Source organism: Vitis riparia, chromosome 5, assembly GCF_004353265.1.
Source record: "Vitis riparia cultivar Riparia Gloire de Montpellier isolate 1030 chromosome 5, EGFV_Vit.rip_1.0, whole genome shotgun sequence".
Classification (NCBI taxonomy): Eukaryota; Viridiplantae; Streptophyta; class Magnoliopsida; order Vitales; family Vitaceae; genus Vitis; species Vitis riparia.
In genome coordinates this window covers 98,379-118,741 of record NC_048435.1, presented here as the reverse complement: position 1 = coordinate 118,741, position 20,363 = coordinate 98,379, and the positions used below count along the sequence as shown (strand labels likewise).

Sequence of the window (20,363 nt, the reverse complement as noted above, 5' to 3'; positions counted from 1 at the left end):
TAACCGGGTGTAAGGTTGGACACTGAAACATCGTCGGATTTGAGAAGAGTAATGGTGGTCGTAGATATATATATACATATGGGCTATGGAGAGAGAGGTCCATGTGCTTTTATTCAAATCACAGCATCATTACAGTCATAAGGTGGGTGGGTGGGGGCATTTGAGAGTTGAGAGGGAGTTTAGGGGGACTAGTGGGCTATTAGGCAGTAGGGGATTGTCTTATTCTACAATAAAATATATAAGAAAGTCAGGGTTGCACGTGCTCCTGGGGACTCTCCCCCCCAAGACCCCCACCTTGACACTCTTTTACTTGAATGCCACATTTCTCCATTCAATTACTCCCGCTTCGCTCTGACCATCTGCACCAGCGCTCTTTTTTTGAGCTTTTCTTTGTTTGCTTGTGTTCATTTACCTCCTCCTCCTCCTTCTTCTTCCCTTTGTGAATTCTGGGTTTGGATTCGGATTTGGAGTTTTGGGTGTTTGTGGGATGAATGTTGTGTGAGGTTGTGAAGGAGGGGTGAGGCTTGTGAAGTGGGGTGGGTGATGGAGGGTGTGAGGGGAGGGGGGGAGGATGATGTGGGGGAGGGAATGCAGTGCAGTGACCATCCGTACAGGAACAACCCAGGTGGGATCTGTGCTTTTTGCCTGCAGGAGAAGCTAGGGAAGCTGGTTTCTTCCTCTTTTCCTAATGCTATTTTCCCTTCTTCCTCTTCTTCGTCGCCTTCTTTTAGATCTGAGATTGGTGGTGGTGGGGTTGGGGTTGGGGTTGGGGTTGGAGGTGGAGGTGGAGGTGGTGGTGGTGGTGCATCGTCTACTTCACTCTCTGTGCGGCCTACGTCTTCGTCATCATCTTATAGCGCCTCTAAAGATTGTCATTATCATGGAAATTATTCGAGGCGGGCCCGGATCCCTTTTCTGTTAGCTCAAAAGAAGAAGAAAAAGAAGGAGGTGATGGGTTCGGATGCTGTTGGGATCGTTCTCAAGAGGAGCAAGTCCACTACAACTCCTAGGCGTGGCCACTTTTTGGTTGAGTCTGAGGATGCCAACGACTACAGCCCGCAAAAGAGAGGGTTTTGGTCTTTTCTTTACCTCCCCAAATCAACTGCCACTCGGAAAATGGACAAGGCTGTTGGGAGTGCTGTCACTCCAAGGGAGTCCAAGCTCGCAGCGGCAATAACACAAACACAGGCCTCGCTCTCCCACAAACCCAAAGATAAGGGTCTGGGATCATCGTCTTTGGCGAAGAAGGAAGAGTTTGTGGACGAATCTGAGAGTCCCAACAGCCATGCAACCGCGTCATCGTCATCGTTCGGACGCAAGGTCTCGAGATCCAGATCTGTGGGGTGTGGAAGCAGGAGCTTCTCGGGTGACTTCTTTGAGAGAATCTCTACTGGGTTCGGCGACTGCACTCTCAGAAGAGTCGAGTCCCAGAGGGAAGGCAAGCCGAAGTCCTCCGGCGCCCACCGTGGCGGCGCTCCAGGTGGCCCTGACCACCAATGCATCAAGGAGAGGGTAAAATGCGGTGGCATCTTTGGTGGGTTCATCATGACTTCATCCTCCTCTTCCTCATCCTCATCGTCATACTGGATGTCATCCACGGTTGAAGACAACGTGAACGGCAAATCCACCGCAGCGGCGGCGCTGGGACCTCTGTCTCACGGCCGAAGCAAAAGCTGGGGCTGGGCATTCGCCAGTCCCATGAGAGCCCTGAGCAAGCCATCATCGTCCAAAGTTGAATACAAAGATGCAGGGAAGAGAGACATTGCACCCAATAAACCCAACTTGGCTGCTATTCCTTCTTTGCTGGCTGTGAGAGGCTAATACATGTTATTACACTTTTTACTCAATATCACTCTTTTTCCTCCACGTTTCATCAGTGATGGCACACATTTTCTGGTTCCTTTTCCTTCATTTTAGATGTAGAATTCCGTGGTCTGGTCTTCACCTTTAGATGGGGTGTGGACTGCAACCTGCAGGTTAGAGATGAAGAAAATAGAAATAATCTTGACCTATTACTGTTATCATCATCATCTTCTTTGTGAATTTCTGGGTTCTTTTTTCTATTGGATCCACAGTGTGCTAGGCTGCCATCTCTCATTCTGTTTCTCTGTATTCTTTGTAATGTTTATTATTTATTGTAAGTTTGTATGTTGGTGTTTATGACAAATGGTAAAGAGGTGTTTAATTTCAATATGTTTGGAGGAGCTCGGGTCACATGTCTGCACATGTTTGTTAGTACACAACACACTGGATCATCTGAAGCAAGCAGTGTATTGTCCATGTCCAATTCCTTGTGGACAATTTGGTCTTGGACTTATTTGACTAAAAATAATATATTAGTATAATTTAATAATGGAACCTCTATTTTGGTCAATTTGATAACAAATTATATCACAACTAATTTTTCCTATTGATTTTAATTATTTAATAACCTAAAAAAGGTTTCTTGCAATCTAAACTAATTCAAATAACTAAGGTCATTTTTACAAGGGTATCGGAAATAAGTTATAACAAATAATAATTAACATCACCAGGTTCATGTTCATATAGTGGTACTTTTTTGTCCAACTTGAGTTTAAGGGTCGTGGTGCCACTTGCAGTTGCACTGCATCGCTTCTGTGATTATCACATGGAGGCTGGAGCTTTAACAAAAAATTCATTTTAATTGTTAAATAGCTATACGGTAGGCAAAGTGGCATTTAAAGAGGCAGAGAGTTTGAGGCAGGTGGTTGAGACTTGACAGGGGTGAGTCCATTGGGACCAATTCTTACGTGCAAAGGAAGTAGGGTGAAGTCCCTTATGAGTCAAGTCAATTTGGAATCAACAAACGAAATTGTTTGTGGCTCGCCCTCCACACCAAACCCCAATGGGAAGTAGGAAGATGAGGGAATTGGCGTGAGAGACGAACATGCCATTCTTCTATTGGGGATTGGATGTTTTTATGCAGTCTTTATCGTCTTAACCACGGTTGGGCCAACAATTACCTTATTAGCATATATCCGCGTCGAGTTGGGGTGGCACTGGTTACACAATTTCGACTTTTCAAGCGACGTGAGAACTTTTGCGCTAGGACTGCCACTGGGGGTCGTCTCAGGTGTTAGTCAATAGGCCATGGTCGGGGATGTGTCCCACAGCCACAGGTAGGGTTGGCAGTTTTTGGATCATACTTACTTAATTCGACGGATCTAGACAGCCTATTGACATGACCTCCCTTTCTTTCATTTTGTATTTTTTGGGCATAGCACTTCTTTTTATTGGGTTGGATTGAAGACCCTAATCAAACTATCATATCCGATCCGAACACCTGTCATGGAGCTCTTCTCAAGTCGAGCCCGCCTAGCCTTATGCCAAGCTACAGTAGAAAGGCCAACGAACAACCTTAGAATTATCCTTTTGAATTCAAACATGTATTAACTATTAAGAAAAGCTATGGTTTTGTATGAAACATTTATACTTCACTTTTATCATTCTGGTTAAAATGGAAGAAAATCATTTGTGGTATTTTTCATCTAGACAAGGATGAGCTCCCAACGGCTGAAGAAAAGTTTTTAAAAAAGCTTTAAGCTTGTGAATGATGCCATGGGGCCGGAAAAATACGAAAACACGACAAGTGACGATAGAGGCAGAAGGTGACAAAAGCTTGGATGGGATGACCCAAAAACGCAAATAATAGACATGAAAAGGCTGTTTGGGGTGACATGCATTGTTATTGGCCCAATGTCTGTGCACGTATGCCTTTGGACCTACCAGTCATAAATAAGTGTGGACAACCACTTGTTTACATGTGGGTGACACCCTACACTGAGATTCAAACACATCCCCTCTCATCAAATCAGGTTTTTAACCCATAATGTATATCCTCTTATTCAATTAATAATTGAATTTTTTTAATAATAATATATAACATTATCTTTAAATCTTAAAAAAAAAAAAAAAGAATTGAATTTTAATATAAGACATTTTCTAGATTTTATATAATATTTTAATTATACTTTCTCAATTTTAGACATACAAAAATAAAATCAAACGATAAGATTTGATATAATATGAAAAAATGTGAATTAAAATTACAAGTTTTGATTTCCTGGATACTTAGGACTAGAGACTAAACATAACATACCCGGGAAGTGTTGAGGTGTGCAATAATTTTTAGAGATGGGTGACTAAAGAAACTTGTAATTATACAATCTGAACTTTTCACTCCCAAACCATGTTGTATCATGCCACTTGGCTTAAGTACTCCCATCATAGCTGAGCACAGATATTTAAATTTCATAAAATTGTATAACATCTCATTATCCTATATATATTACAAAAGCAATTCAATAAAATATCACACGTCTTTGACTATGTTTGGGGGATGAAAATAGCCTAACCACGTTTGTGAACATAGTCTCATATAAATGTAATACATAAGATAAGGTTGGATGAACATATATATATATGTAAGGTAGAAAAATACGTGTAATTATTTGCTTCTAGAATTATATCCGCTTGTCATCTTTTGGAAATGTTCCAAGATTTGGCTATCCAGTCTGTCACTCTTTTAAGATATTAAGCCAACCATGGGCACAGTGGTCAAACTTCTATTATATTTTTTCTTTTTTGGCGAAGCTCTTCCACTCATGCACATGTGGTGGCAATTGCTTTGACTAGTTCCTAAGCAAAAATACAATTCTGCCAGGAGAACATTAATTAGTGAATCATTTTAATTTTTAGTTTGGTCATGATTTATGGGATTATACAATAGGGGAGACCATACCTTGTATAAATTAATCATTGTAATCTAGTTAATTGATGATGGCTGAAAAGGAAATTTTGTTGATTAATAAGTAGAGTAATTAACTCATTAGTTTGACTGAACATAAAGATATTAAAAGAGACCGCACTGATCGCTTAATAAACATACTATAATTAGTGGAACTTCTGATGGAAGTTAAAATAGAAAATGGTGGTAATGAAAACTTACTTTAATGCCATGTGTTAATATATCTTATCGATTAATTATTTTTATTACCAGAAACATATTCTCTACAGAAGAAATATGTTGTAAATAAGAATTTAAGTATGATTGAGGAAGGTGGTGTCAATGCATCTGATCAGGGCCATGAAGAAGAGCCCCCCTGGACCTTTTTAGCTAACATATTCTTTTCTTCAATTCTTTCATCCATACCATGCTGGTCACTGCCAGGAGCACGAATCTTATATGACTACATTTGTCAAACATCTCTCATATGTTAATTTAAAGCAAAATATTATTGCCTTCTAATTAAGCTTCGACTCTTTTGGTCCTTTGATATAATTAAACCTTCAAATGAGGCAGTTGGTTGCATAGGCTCCTTAAGAAAGAGAGGCAGAGATACTTTGGCCATACAAGTAGCTAGAATTATAGCAAACAGGATTAGATAATTATTTATTACTTGCCAACACTGCTTGAAGAGAGCTTACATAAGAGAAATACTGATCTACACAGATGGAATTTAAAAGATAAACCCCTAGGACTTGGTAGTTCAATTAACCTTATTCATATATAGAGGGTGTATATTGGTAGTAGATCAGTGAGAGTGACCCCTTCAATGCTTTACTTAGAACCTAGAGGTGGGGAAGGAATACAAAGTTAGCAGGGATGATGTTGGTGATATGCAAGGGCCCCTGGAGAGTGTTGCCTATGAGTCGTAAGGGCGATAGCAGAGCCCCAGAGGAAGGCAGCCCGGAATTGCAAGTGGACAGTGGCGTGTTAACCACTAGGTTGCAGTTGGTCAATAGTGAAGAAAGAAGGAACTGTAATGGGTCCAAGAGTATAGAAAATAGTCCGTCCGAGTTGGTTGTTGCACTGGAAATCACATTTCCAGCTCCACATTGCAACTGCACCGGAGCATCTGCAAACAATATATACAGTGAATGTATTATGGGCCATGCCACAATGTGATCAGAAGTGAAAAAAAAATACATGATATGATATTGTAACACATTTTGCAAATACATATATATATATATATCAAAAAACCATGGGTAAATACATGCATTAGAACAATATGTAGCCAGTTCAATGGGCTCATCAAGCAGCTTATTTGGAATGTTGATTATATGATTTTGGATGACTTACTGGGGAAAACTGGGGTTGCGGTGCCATTAACACCCATGTTGCCATTGGCTGTGCAAAACAGATTCCCTTGAATACGGATCAAATTAAAGATGGAGCCGATAATGTTGCCGAGTTGGGCCTCAGCCACTGGGGCTGCAGCCACAGCAACTAAGAGGGAAAAAAAGAGAAGAGATTTTAAGGCCATGGCTAGCTCTTTTGATACGATAAAAGAGATTATTGCAATTGCAGCTATAATTTGGTGATAAGTTGGAAGCCAATTTATAGGGATGCGGAGGCCATGGTGCTGCAGTTATTTTTGACTCTTCGGGATAAAGCCTACTGATCTCCCACTCTCTGGATGCATGGTCTGCATATGAAGTCAAGAAAGAGCACACCTCTCTTTGTCCCATCAAAATCATGAAGCTGGCCATGAATGCACGCCTTATTGGTGGGCTTCACCCTACAAGCTAGCAAACTCCCTGCCTATCCCCCCAACCTTCATAAGCTTCCACTCAGTCCCCTCATTTGAAAGCTTCCACAACCAACGGGAGGGCTCTGCAGTGATGCAAGTTGTTGCAACTAGCTTAAGATTCACCCAGTTCCCAATTTTTTTGTTCACTCCATTTCAAAAGGTTGAGCATTGGTGTGGTCCATAGCTCATCATCAATTGAAGTAGCCTTTTTCATCATTTCAATGATCCCTGCAGCCTCTTCATACTGCAAAGTTTTTGTGGATGGGAGGTTATTCTAGCTTGAATTTGCTTCTTAATGGGGGCATTCTGGGTTGGAATATACCAACAAACAAATGTAATGATTGGCTGTGATATTTCTTGTAACATTTTCCTTTAATTCATATTGATTGGATCAGAGGTGAGTCAACTTAATTAATGATGAAAAGAGTACAAAAGCTTGGTCCTTAAAGCCTGTGTTGTCATATAGAACTCTCCAGCTTGATTGTTAGATGTTGGGCAAGGCCAACTTCAGAGAAAACAAAAATGTTATTCCATTCATGACAGCGATGACGTTGGACAATCAAGGTTCCTTCTGAAAGCAACCCTTTTAAGCTGATTATGATTGGAAAAAGGGCAACTCAAGGTTGGAGGCACTTTTCAGGGGCAAGCAATTTCACTATATATGTAGTACAGTAGTTGTATACAACCCCTAAAGCATGCAGACTCGACGAGTATTAAATAATTAAAGGCGTATATTATTTTTATTTTTGCAACCCCAAATGCCGTGTGCTTGAGTCATATATATGTTGTGTGATCGATGTTGATCCCCTCAAACTGACTCGAACACCAGTCCAGGATGAATGTGAATTGAATAACAAGTTAGCCTACTCAAGCTTCACATGCATTTCATCTCCCCTAAATTCGTCCCATCTAACACAAAAGATGTTAGATTTTGATTTGTTTAAGATTAGGGTTTTATTTGGTACAACTTTTTCTTAAAAAGCTTTAACTTTTTTAATACACTTAATTTTGTCTGGTTTGTTTTTCCCCTTTATTTTAGGCTTTTAGCTAAAGGAAAGCCAAAAAGGTCATTAATTATATTATAAAATTTTCATTAAACATAATTCAAAACAAAGGTTCCATAGAAGAAATAACATGTTCCTAGTTTCTATATTTATTTTTCAAACAAAATTAGTCCAAATAGAATCTTAAAAATTTATTTTGTGTAAATATAACTTTAAAGCAAAATATTTCTTTCAAAAAATCTGAAGTAAAGTCAATAATATTGTCTTTATTTAATATATAAATAATTTTAAATCCTACAACATTTTGAAGAAGCTCCTTTCCACCTTAAATTTCTCTAGGATGAGCTTTAAGAAGCTAATAACTTGTTCAGAAACTATTCTTGAAAACAGATTTGAATTTTTGATGCAAAATTGTAAAAAGTAAGAATTTGCTGCCGGGTAGTGGTATTCTGGAGTGGAGTTAAAGAAAAATTGAGAATGATGGGCTGTGATCCTAGATCATCATTGACCATCCACTGCCAAAATGATAATCCTTGAGAGTGTAAGGCCCAACTAGACCAATGCAAAAGAGAAAACCAAGCGAATGACCACCCAAGCAATCATCAATCATGGTATGCTAGAAGGGAAATACCGGTTTCATGGAGAGCACTCTTTGTAACAAATATAAAGAAATGATTCTCATTCATACACTGGTAAGAGAATTTCTGTTTTTACCTGGGCCAACCAACCACGATTGTAATCACCTCTGACAGCTTGAATCAAGCCCACGAGGACTACATGTTTCGAGTAATTTAAGTAATTTCCACCCTGCTCGGGTTGAATCTTGAATTATTCAGCTCAAATTTAATCTTTATTTTTCTTCTCTTTTTCCTTTTCTTGCTTCTCTAGGAATATAATAAGCTAAAGAAAAACAATTTAATCTTTATTTTTCTTCTCTTTTTCCTTTTCTCGCTTCTCTCGGAATATAATAAACAAAAAAAAAAAATGGGCCCAGTGATCATTTTCTACATCACCATCCCCCGAGGTAACAGTCGCAGCCTTGATCATCTTATAACTTCGTATCACAGGAAAGTCTCCATATGATAAAGAACTCTTAGGGAAACCACCTACATTTCTTGATCTTTCAGTTAACCACCCATAACAAGAACTCTTATTTTCCAAAAATGACAACATAAATTGTTACTTAAACTGTAATTCCAGTCTTACAGATAGGGTATGGCAAAAGAACACCAAATATTCAAAAACTATAGATGTTTTGATATCGAGCGATGATATGTTTATACCATCTTCTCCTAGGCCATCCAGTGTAATGGCAATTGTATCAGTTGGTCTGCCTGGCAAGAGACCTTTTGAGGGTCTACTGCAACTTGAAAGCCAACTTAGAGTGTGCTGTGTGCGCAAGTATGCATGCATGCGGCAAGTCGAGTGCATCATTAAATGAAATCACAACGGGTATTGAAAGTTGTAACAATGTGATTGTGCTTTCAGCTCATCAGATACTTCCATTCGTAAGTATGTTATATAGCTCATGACATTAAAGGGCCTCGGCAGACATTAAAGGGTGTAAGGCAAATATCCTTTCATTCACCAATAGTGAGAAACTAAATCATAAAAAATTAAAATACAAATGTAAGCAATATAACAAACCAAATATAGCAACAAGGGAACATAAATTTATGGTTGAGCATAACCAAAACTTCAAAATCTCAAGTTCCACAAAGTACAAAAGCAACCACGAACAAAGACAATTCACCAAAGAAGATTCCACCATAATGAGAACAAAGAAACCTACAAAGTAAATACAGGTCCATATCTTCAGTCTTCATCCTCACCCTCATTCTCAGCAATGTTGAAGTATCGCAATTCATACACATTGCGATCCTTGTTGGAAGCAATTACCCGAAGCCAATCTCTCACGTTGTGTTTCTTCAAGTATTTCTTTGTCAAATATTTCAGATACCTGTAAAAAATATAATGACAAAACAAAAAACAAAAAGAGCTCAAAATCAAAGTTTTTAAAGGCATTCTTATGTGTCAAGGTGAGCTTCAGTGCAGGGCAGCTCAAAATCATGTTGAGGCAAAAGATAAAAAACATCAACCCCCATAGCCATACGCCTTAGGGATCAAGGTGGAGCAGAGGAGCACCTGAGCTTCTTGCACTTAGGCCTCAATGGTGTTGCTAAAGTACCCAAAAAAAAAATTCAAAACAAATATCAAATAAAAAAAGAATATAAAAAGAAAAAAGAACCCTAATCTTCAATTCTCTCAATGGCACTGTTCCTCTCTCTCCCTCCCCACTCTGTTTTATCCTGAACTCTTTCCCTCTGTTTTCCCTCTGTTTTAGTGTGTGTGGAGCCAAACCCAACACTAGATGCCCTTTTGATGCCATCAAATAATCCACTTGCTCTACCTTCCCATTTCCTATAGTTCAATTTCCCTTCTTTTTTTTTTCTTTTTGTGTAATTAAAAATGTTGGAAGTGGAATTTTTTTCCTTTCTATTTAAATCATTATCAAATTTCAAATGGATATTAGAATGGAAATAGAAACATACATCACTTATTTGTCTACTTATTATTAGTTTTTCTTTTCTCAATCTATAGTATTTTTTTTTCCTTTCTCAAGTAGCAAAATAGAGGTCAATTATATATTTTTATTATTATTATTTTAAACAGTAAAAAATATTATGTAACTAATTTATAATTTTTTTTTTCATGCAACAAAAAAGAACCAATGTAAAATTATTACTTTTTGCAACGGCAAAAAAATTTATGTAGTTCAATTTGTTTTTTCATTTGTTTTGGGAAACTATTAATATGATTTTTATGTGACTTAAATCAACTTATTATGAAGCTTATCACTTATTTTATTTTATTTTTATATATTTTCTCATAAACACTAAAACATAAAATCTAGGAAAAAATTAACAGATTGCAAGGAAGCAAGCTTGCTTGATGGGATATGACTTGAAAGCACCTCAATCAATAAGGTATAGCATAGCAACTTAATATTTAAAGAAAATTCCCAAAACACCTCAAGAAAAAAAAAAAAGGGCAAAAACAAACAACAAATTCTAACTCTCAAAAACTCAAAAAAGGAGTTCGCAACAAAATTGTACTCCAATACAACAAACCCAAATCTGGAATTGATGGCAGCTTTGGAGAAAAACACTTGTGTAGGTCATGATTGCCCTTCAGTAATAGAAAGAGGCATAGTTTAAAAAGGCCCACTTAAAGAGCACTTAGGCCCAAGGCACAACCACTCCCTAGTTGTAGGGGTGCACCTTGTCTACTTTATTTTTTCTTTTCAAATACTTTTATTCTAGATTTTTTTTTTGATAGACGAAGACAACTTGAATTGAAAAGACGCCAAAACAAGGTGCACACCCTACATATACAGGCAATATACAAAGAGAGTCAAAACAAGGTTGCAAAAAGAAAGAAAAAACCTGGAGAGGTAAAAAGCTAATCAACATGCCAATCACCCAAAAAATTCAGAAAAAAAGGGACAGTCTAAATCCAAAAACTGCTGAGACCACTCTAGAAGAGACCGAAAAAAGAGGTTCCTCAAGTAGGGATTTGACATCTCTTCCTCTTGGAACATTCTTTGGTTTTGCTCTCCCCAAATACACCAAAAAAGACAAATAGGCGTCAACCTCCAAACCGCTCTCCTCTTCTTCCCTAGCCTTTAACTTTCCATTCCAAAAGCAGATTTCTCACTAAGGTCGGGAACACCCACACCAAACCAAAATAAGATAGTAGCAAAGTCCATAGCTCCCTTGTCTTACCACAATGAATCAAAATGTGGTCCGCCAATTCCTTATTGTCTTTGCAAAGGCTACACCTGTTGATCATGGACCAACCCCTCTTCATTAACATGTCTATTGTTAAAAAAATTTCCCAAATTGCTTCCCATGCAAAAAAACAAGTTCTAGAGAGGCATACAAACCCCCCAAATCTCTTTGGCTGGAAATAAAAGGCTATTCTCAACCCTTAAAGGCCTATAATACGATTTGACATTAAACTTTCCCCTCCTCTTAATCTTCCAAACTAAGGAATCCTCCCCTTCTTGTACCTTTACTGCAGAAATATGTTCCAAAAAACGAGTCACCTCCTCCAATTTCCAATCTTGGAAAGATCTTCTAAAGTGCACCTCCCAACCCCCGCCTCCACCTCCTTGTCTCCCCCAAAGGTCAGCCACTGCATCAGAATTATGGGTTGCAATTCTGAACAACAAAGGGAAAAGATCCTTTAGCTTAGAATCCCCAACCCAAATGTCCCACCTTGTATATTGAAATTTATAAAATTTCATTACTTTTTTGTTGAATGCTTCTTTTAAATGTTTGAAATCTTAAAGTTTTTATTGATTAGATTAGATTTTGATATTTTACTTCACTAAAGGGTGTGCCTTGAGTTGTGCTTTGCGCCTAAGCCGTGTATGAAACTTTTTGGCCTTAGGTACACCTTGCGCCTTTTTTTATAAGGAAAGACGTCTTTGCATGTGGTTTAACACCAAATCCACAATCACACACACACAACCAATCCCCCCTTGTAGAATTCCTTGACACACCTTGAACATATGATGCTGCTTGCATTCTCTAATACACAAATTTTTATTTTTTTTTGGTACGTAAATATTTAATCCTCATTGAGACTTGAACCTAGAACCTCCCCAACCCTTTAACACTTAAGTCAGGCCTCAAGGGCCGTCTTTTACACGAAATTATGAGCTAGTGATATCTTTTCATATGGTTTAACTACCCTAATTGGAATAGGAGGATCCAGATACCAAAGAATTGGGCAAGAGATTAAGATCACTAAAACTTATTTCAGGACTCTGGATCATTAACCCCATCAGACTACACTAATCTGGCATCTAACATCATTTCAACTGTCAGGATGAGAGCGCAGTGTCTCTGCTTAGATTTCCAACTCCTTCAATCACAAAACAAAAAGTTCCTCCGACAGAAAAGAAAATAAAAGGGGGGGAAAACCATTATAAGTGCTTCATCCGACAATAAACAAAAAACAACTCAGTCTTATAAAACCCATTTCGTTCCAGGCTAGGAGTTGGAAATCCTTTATTTAAATCCAACATAAAAAGAAAGAGAAGCACTTCAACACAACCATAGAAGGCTAAGCTCCTCCACAGTAACCTTCATAGAGTCCCCATTTCACACTTACAACACATTTTAAGTCTGTCTGATAAATGATAATCAAAAGCAAGTGATCGTTCTGGTAGTGGGCCATTCACTAGCATATAGAAACCAAATTTTGCTGAATAAAACCTTAAACTTTCAGTGAACAATTATTAACAACATAAAAAAAAAGATAAAAAAAAACAAAAATTGTTTTGCAATCCTATCTTATGATTCCAACATTTCATTTGCATTCCTATAATTTCTCGGGTACCAAACAAACAAAGGATAGTGAAGAACTCCAGCCAAAAGAGAAGGACAGAAGGCGGTACCGTTTAGAGAAACTGCCTTCGGAGGTGACGGTGATCTTGCTCTTGTCACGTGTAACGGTGACGGAATCTCCCAGAGCACCGGCCTTGCCGCCGACCTTGATGCGCTCCTGAAGGAATTTTTCGAGCGAGGCGATGTCCATGATCTTATCCTCAACCGGCTTGGCACAGTCGATGGTGAAGGTGGCTCCCTTCTTCTTGCCCTTGGGCCCACCCGTTGCGCTGCCTCTACTCATAGCGTCCCCTTGCTCTGCAACTCACAAAATTTTAAGATTGGGGTTGCGCCGCAGAGAAAGGGAGGGTAAGCTAGGGTTAAGATTTATGTACGTCAAATTTGGGCTGCCTCGAAACCTAAGTGTCTGGGTTTTTATGTGTTTTAGGCCCAATACTATTATCTAAGACCAGCCCAGAAGAAATTCCCATTTTCAGTCTGGGACTTTGGGCCAGGCCTAAGGTACATTGGATTGAGATGTGAGTGGCCCTGTTCAACATTCTATTGTGCGGAGGGTGGCCATTTTTGATTAATCTTTTGGAAGCTATCCAATAAGATATATTTTAATATATATTTGGATAATTTTATTTTTAACTTGTGCAGAAGTAAGGGAGCATTGTGATCGTCTTTGAGGAGGAGCTCACGTTCTTAAACAACTGAACTGGTGTTTTGAGACCAACTGAGGGAGAGTTGTGGGGTGGTGATGGATGTGGATCATGTCAGGTGTGCCTAGCTGAACTCCACCTTTAACTGCCAAGGAATCTATCAAGTTAAAAATATGTTTACACATATGAGAATGAGCTAGAAAGTTGAAACAACTCATGTGCTCCATGGCCATGAATGATTATGAATCCTCACTCATCTTGTGTGGAATTCATATATATATATCACACACACACACACACACGTGTATAATATATACACATGAAGTTGTCTGTCAATCATTTTCACTAATCTTTTGAATGTTTGAGATACCTTCAAATACAATAGGTTCAATTGTTCAAATTACAAGGACCAAGTAGTACGAGGCAAATTTTCCTGACTGTTCGACATTGCAAAATGATGTCCTCATCTTTTAGATAAATCAAAAGAGAAGATTACATTATAGGAGGAAGAACAGTGGATTAATTATACACATTCAAGAATGGGTAAGAGTTCTTCAACTATTTAAAGGAGACTTGTGTGAGTGATGCGTGCGGTTCTGTGGTAGGTTCAGGTTGGTTGGAGTTCAGCTGCTACCCTTGTTATTTTTGCTGTAAGCGGAGTGAAGAAAGCTGCTTCCACTAATCTCACTTATTCTTATATTTATTTCTCATTTTCTTTTGTCATGCCCCTTCAATCAACTCTGAATTCAGTTGGACACCACAGAAGCGATTGCACCAACTTCCTTTCGATCCCCAAAAAGGCGCTGCTTGAAATCAGAAACCATGAGAGGAAGTCCATTGCGAAGGGACACAGATGGCTCCCAGCCCAGAAGCTGTTTAGCCTTTGAGATGTCCGGTTTCCTCTTGTGTGGGTCATCTTCTGTGTTGGGTCTGAATTCTATCTTCGCATTTGGATCAATTGTCTCTTGGACCACCTGCACCATATAGGATTTCAAATGTCCATGGCTCAAAATACTAGTGAAATGGATCCCAATTGTCTAAGTAAAAATTGAAACACAAAAATACTATTACATGCACAAATCATTGAATCTACCTGGGCGAGTTCAAGCATGGTGAATTCCCAGGGTTGCCAAGGTTGAAAGGACCAACATGTTCCCCTTCCATCAACCGAATAAGACCCTCCACCTGTTCGTTTACCGACATAAAACACCTCATCTCTTATCAATTATTCTGTTGACATAAATAATATTTGTACTAAGCATATGCGGTGGCCATGACAGCGACAAGCCTACCCCGCAAACAAACCAACAGCCTTCCCCACATCTTACCTCCCAACAAACAATGAGATTTGAGATCATAAAAATGTAAAGCATTTGAAGTAAATGCTAGAACAAACAATATTCACTGGTTGCATTACATCCCTGCAACCCACTTGCCCATTCAATCAAATCGTTAAAACTGAAACATTGAGAGAGAATGAGTTGTGCAAGCACAGATTGTGGTTAAACTCTTATATATTTGTACCACTTTCAAGACAATTTTCTCTAAGTTCAATGAAGACTAGTGGACCACACATATTCAGGATGTATCATGTATCTATGAAAATTTTTTCACCTGCTTTTTCCTCTACTCATTTCCCATTTTTGGTTCCTGGTCCTTGAATGACTCACAAGAATGAAAAGAAAATATAGGATGATCAAGTGATTTCTGGTAAGTTTCAAATGAGGAAATACAAGAATGCCTTGCAATGGTGTGAGACTCAGGACTACTGCAATTGTACCCGCAAAAATTAAGACACATCTAAATTCAGTAGCCGTGATGATATAGAGCTCTCAAAGGAGAAACCTTCTAGGTACCTCTCCATGAAATAATTGCATTAAGTGATAAAAAGATATGGAAAACAGAAAGAGACCAAATTGAAACCTCCTTAAAGTATTATCTCCACGTTTAAACACAAAACTATCATATAGCATATTATAACCGACAATCCAGCATGGCTTTAAACAGGGGATATCTAGACCAGTTCACACTGCTTGCTTACCAGAAGACATTGGAATTTCCACAATACAAACAAAATATTTACTAAAGAGATCATTTTCATGTCATGGGTTCTACTAGACCATAGAAAAAATTACCAAAAATTGTTAGCAGCCTAAGAAGTTTTGAATCAATGGCCTAGGGACCCTTGATTTCAATCAAAATCAGGAGATACAATTGACTACTAAAAAGGGTTGGAAGAGGCCACACATCATTAATTATAATATTAATTCTTAGAAAGTTGCTTAAGAAATTAAACAAAGAAGCCTTTCTTGAAGTAGATTATCAGCTAATTCTCTTTCTTTGAAAATATAGAGGAAAAAAAAAAATCTGCGGATCAATATCCATCACATAAGGGCCAAGCCATAATAAATGAGACACTATGGGCATGTTTCCAACATTTTCAAAAAATAGTTCTCAAAAAACAATTCTTGAGAATAGTTCTTAAAAGAAGTTCTCAATTATTCTCTGAAACAAAATTTTTGAGAATTCAAATAAGGAAAATAGTTTTGTCACCTTATTTTCCATAAAGGTACTATATAAGGGCAGAGTCAATGCATGCCAACGAGGGGCATATACCCCCTGAAATTTGAAAAAATATATATATATCAAAGAATTCCTTTGCTACCAATACACAACAAATACTTTTTGTTCATTTTTTGAACCTGAGATGAATAGCTAGATGCTGCGCCCTCAAACCATTTGCTAGTTCCACCACTTTATACACCCAAAGTATTCTTCTAAAACAAGTGAAAACATCTCAAAATTGTTCTAAAACAACCAATTTTCATAACAAATTCTGGAAAAAAAAAAACAAAACTATTTTATGGGTTTAACTTCTCCCAGACACCGAACAGAAGTCATTTTCTGTCATTTTAATTTCCAGATCAAATTTTCCAAGCCACAAAACAGAACAGTAAAAGTTAAATTATTGATATTTATGTCGAGTACCTCCAACAAAATCAAATAGGATAGGGGCAATATAAAACTATACAAAATGATCACCACCACAGCAAGAGGAACCACAGAGGAGAAAAAAATAATAACATGAACAAGAATTGAAGATAAAGATGATTCAATTTTCACATTGCCAAAAAGCGAAAAAAAGTTTTACCAGGTCAGAAACGTATTGGAAACTCCTGGTTTGCTTCCCATCGCCGTAAACAGTCAATGGCTCCTTTCTCAGTGCCTGAGCAACAAAATTGCTGACAACACGACCATCATCGATACACATGCGCGGCCCATAAGTGTTGAAAATTCGAGCAATTCTCACCTGAAACGCCATTTCAAAGATACATAAAATTGCTTCATTATGACTGTAAGATAGAAAGAAAGAAGGACCTCGATCCCAGCTCCTCTGTGATAATCCATGGTCAATGTCTCCGCTGTGCGCTTCCCCTCATCGTAGCAGCTCCGAACACCAATTGGGTTGACGTTGCCCCAGTAGGTCTCCACCTGGGGGTGTTGCAGAGGATCACCGTACACCTCGCTGGTGCTCGTTAGCAAGAACCGCGCACCCACCCTCTTTGCCAGCCCAAGCATGTTGAGTGTCCCTACCACATTGGTCTTGTTAACCCCAGATTTTAAATCAAGGAACGGCAACAAAATAGCTGCCGAAACCACAATTGGTCTCTCGTGTTTTATAGAAACAAAAACAGAAAAAGTAGAAACGAAATGGTAAAGCGCATTGATCTGTACGGGGCAAAACGATGGGTTTTGAGAAAGGATATGATGGTCTTGACGGGGTTGAACTTGTAATGAACAGGAGATGCGGGCAAGCGAGGTGGTAGATCTGATCGACCTCCAAGAGGATGGGCTCAACGACGTCGTGTCGAATGAGCTCAAACATGGGGTTCCCGAAATGGTGCATGAGGTTCTCTTTCCGACCCGTGAAGAAGTTATCGACGACGATGACGCTGTCGCCGCGGGCGATGAGACGGTCGACGAGGTGGCTTCCGACGAACCCGGCACCGCCGGTGACCACGATTCTCAGGGCCTTCCTTTTGAGGCCTAGAAGCACCTTTCCACCTGCTGCATGGTGATAGTAGGAAACGGGATGAGTGGAATGAGTGGAATCGGACCGGAGAAGTAGGGGAGGGATCTGGTGATGGGAGGGTGGAAAGGAAGGAAAGGAGTTCAAGATGAGGGTAGAGATGGAGATTCCGATGAAGAAGAAGAGGATTCGCTGTTCGCGAAGAACGTAGCGAATGGGGTTTGTTAGCTTGGTCAGATAGAGAGAAAGATACCGAGTGTGTGAGGAGCGGAGGAGAGGGAGAGTCTGGGTTCTATGGCCTCTATGAAACAGCTCACCACCACCCATGTCTTGTTCGATGTTCTGGGTTTGACGGGGAAATAGCGCTGAGGGGATAAAAAAGAATGTTGTCTGAGGCGACGAGCTTTAATTTCTAGGGATTGGAGAGAGAATGACGGACTCACTCAAGCAATTGGTTCGAACTCGGTGAGTACTGATTCAGTGGAGCCATTGCATGAATTTTCGGCACACAAAATCGCTATACAGCGCCCTTCCCATGATTGTTCCGTTCTGAAAAGTTCCTCTTTTCTTTCTATTCTCAAACAACCACTTTGAGTAGTAATTTGGCACAACCAATATACTGGCGCCTGCATGTCCTAACGTCTTACGGACCATCACTAAACTCTGTTTTATTTTTGGGTTATTTGATTATATAGGTCAAAATACTCATTTTTCCTTCTAAGATAACTTCTCCTTCCCTCTATTTTTATAATAGATTAGGTTTTTATTTTTTTATTTGGTTCACTAGTAGTTTGTTTTCCTGCAAAGAACAAACCTAAGTTCTCACCGTTGTTTCATTTATTTTTCATTCTTTGTCACAAAAAAATGAAAAAAAGAAAAATTTAAGCAACCAACAATTTATTTTTTATATTTTCATTTTATTTCTTTTTGTTTCCTAAAAATTCAAAATATCACTTCACCAATATATGTATAAAACAGAGACTCCATTATTAGTTACAAAAAAGTGAAAAGTTCGTTGAAAAGAAGTTGAAAAGATTTATCCATATGGCAAGGGGAAATGATGGTAAGCAATAAATCATATGCATGAAAAATTATTATGGTTTTAGTATTATTCGTATGATTAATACTCATTGTAGTTATATATTGTTCATTTGGATCTTTGATTTATGGGAAGTGTTGCATTGAACAACAAATTTTACTATTTGTTAGGTTTAACTTAACATAAGTTAAGTTTATGTGTTGGTATTCAAAGCAAAAGTCTATTTTTATTTGAGATTGAATTGTTGACATATTATTATGTAGTGAGTTATTTAATAAACTTATAAATATATGTTTTAAGATTTATTACATAGTCTATAATTGAAACCTAATAAAAGTATATCATATGTTATACTATTTCATACTTAACATGATAGTTTGAATTATTTATTTTTGCGGTCATTGATGAAGTAAGAATAATGTTTTTGTATAAAGGGAATTGGGTACAAGATAATAACACATACCATTTAAAGGAAGTGAAGGTAAAGACATTACAGTGAAGAAGAATATATCATATCATGAATTAATGACGATTGTGTATCGCATTCTTCAACTAGATCCAATTGAGTTGTGTATCGCATTCTGAAAGACATCCGTTGTAGAGTTGTGCTACCACCAAAAAGTCGACAACCAATAGGAAGACCAAGAAATGAGAGAATTTGTTCAAGTAGAGAGATTAAGCACGTACGATGTTGTGGTAGATATAATGATTATAAGCATAATTGAAAAACATGTAAACGACCAATCCCATTACATCCTAGAGATGAACATAGTTGTGTCAATATTGTTGAGAGCAATATCAGCATCTAAGAATTCTTTTTAGAACCAGTTCATCAATCACTTTAATAATGTTACCATAGAATTTGTTTTTTTGGATGATTTAACTATGTATTTACATTTTTATTTTTTTTTATTTTTTTTGTATAAGGTCATGAAGGAATTTGTGATGTATATGCTTAAAGCAATTTTTTTGAATGATGGATTGAAATTTTAAGTTATGTTTTAGTTTTATCATACAAATTAATTGGTTAAGTTTAATTATGGTTAAGTTGACAATCATTATATTAACATAAACTTAACTATTGTTGAGTTGCATTAATAAAGAACTTAATCACAATTAAGTTCATAATCAGAATTTTCACCTAAATTTAACAGTGGTTAAGTTGCATTAACAAATAATTTAACCACAGTTAAGTTCACAGTTAGAATTTTTGTTTTTTCTGTTCGCAATTGGGATTTTTGCTTTTTCACCACCATTTTTAACCTTTTTCTCTTATCACTCTTCAATTAACTCATTTTTTTCATCGTGCTTGAAGATACAATATGAGATAACTTGACAAAGAGATGAGGGGATAAGATGATAGACGAGAGGATAAAATGAGATGAGATAATTTTTCTAGGGTTTGGAAATGAAATAGGGGATAAGAGGATGGACAATAAATTTTCTAGGGCTTCTAAAGGAAAAATGAGCTTTTCGTTCTGTGCATTAAAGGAAGAGAATGAAATAAAAGAAGAAAGATGAGGAGTCATTTATAAATGAAGCAGCAGAGAAGATGAGTTTTCCATTCTATGCACCAAAAGAAGAGAATGAAGTAGAAGAAGATGACGAGAATTTTTTTTGCGATTTCTTAAGGAGAAGATGAGGAGCCATTCTATAAAATGTTAAATTAAGC

At 37.9% G+C, this 20,363-nt stretch overlaps 3 protein-coding genes and 1 pseudogene across 3 annotated transcripts; 1 reads left to right on the top strand and 3 right to left on the bottom strand.

Moving 5' to 3' along the window:
- Positions 1–543: 543 nt before the first annotated feature.
- On the top strand, positions 544–2,193 carry LOC117914420. Its single transcript, XM_034829768.1, has one exon. It carries the CDS (start codon positions 544–546, stop codon positions 1,819–1,821), a length of 1,278 nt encoding a protein of 425 aa, XP_034685659.1. The 3' UTR covers positions 1,822–2,193.
- Positions 2,194–5,386: 3,193 nt separating this feature from the next.
- Positions 5,387–6,340, bottom strand: LOC117914889 (phylloplanin-like). Its single transcript, XM_034830405.1, has 2 exons — positions 6,107–6,340; positions 5,387–5,879 (listed from the first exon to the last, which is right to left on the bottom strand). Exons 1-2 carry the CDS (start codon positions 6,288–6,290, stop codon positions 5,593–5,595), a joined length of 471 nt encoding a protein of 156 aa, XP_034686296.1. The 5' UTR covers positions 6,291–6,340; the 3' UTR covers positions 5,387–5,592.
- A 2,783-nt stretch (positions 6,341–9,123) lies between these two features.
- On the bottom strand, positions 9,124–13,326 carry LOC117915126 (60S ribosomal protein L22-2-like). Its single transcript, XM_034830705.1, has 2 exons — positions 13,029–13,326; positions 9,124–9,521 (listed from the first exon to the last, which is right to left on the bottom strand). Exons 1-2 carry the CDS (start codon positions 13,259–13,261, stop codon positions 9,377–9,379), a joined length of 378 nt encoding a protein of 125 aa, XP_034686596.1. The 5' UTR covers positions 13,262–13,326; the 3' UTR covers positions 9,124–9,376.
- Positions 13,327–14,039: 713 nt separating this feature from the next.
- Positions 14,040–18,294, bottom strand: LOC117913938 (annotated as a pseudogene).
- Between the last annotated feature and the right edge of the window lie 2,069 nt (positions 18,295–20,363).

Bases quoted from the DNA above. Each gene is read 5' to 3' on its own strand.
- LOC117914420 (XM_034829768.1), top strand. From the start codon at position 544: ATGGAGGGTGTGAGGGGAGGGGGGGAGGATGATGTGGGGGAGGGAATG.
- LOC117914889 (XM_034830405.1), bottom strand. From the start codon at position 6,290: ATGGCCTTAAAATCTCTTCTCTTTTTTTCCCTCTTAGTTGCTGTGGCT. The intron at 5,880-6,106 runs GTAAGTCATCCA...TATTGTTTGCAG, and splicing joins CGCAACCCCAGTTTTCCCCA to ATGCTCCGGTGCAGTTGCAA.
- LOC117915126 (XM_034830705.1), bottom strand. From the start codon at position 13,261: ATGAGTAGAGGCAGCGCAACGGGTGGGCCCAAGGGCAAGAAGAAGGGA. The intron at 9,522-13,028 runs GTACCGCCTTCT...TATTTTTTACAG, and splicing joins GAAGGCAGTTTCTCTAAACG to GTATCTGAAATATTTGACAA.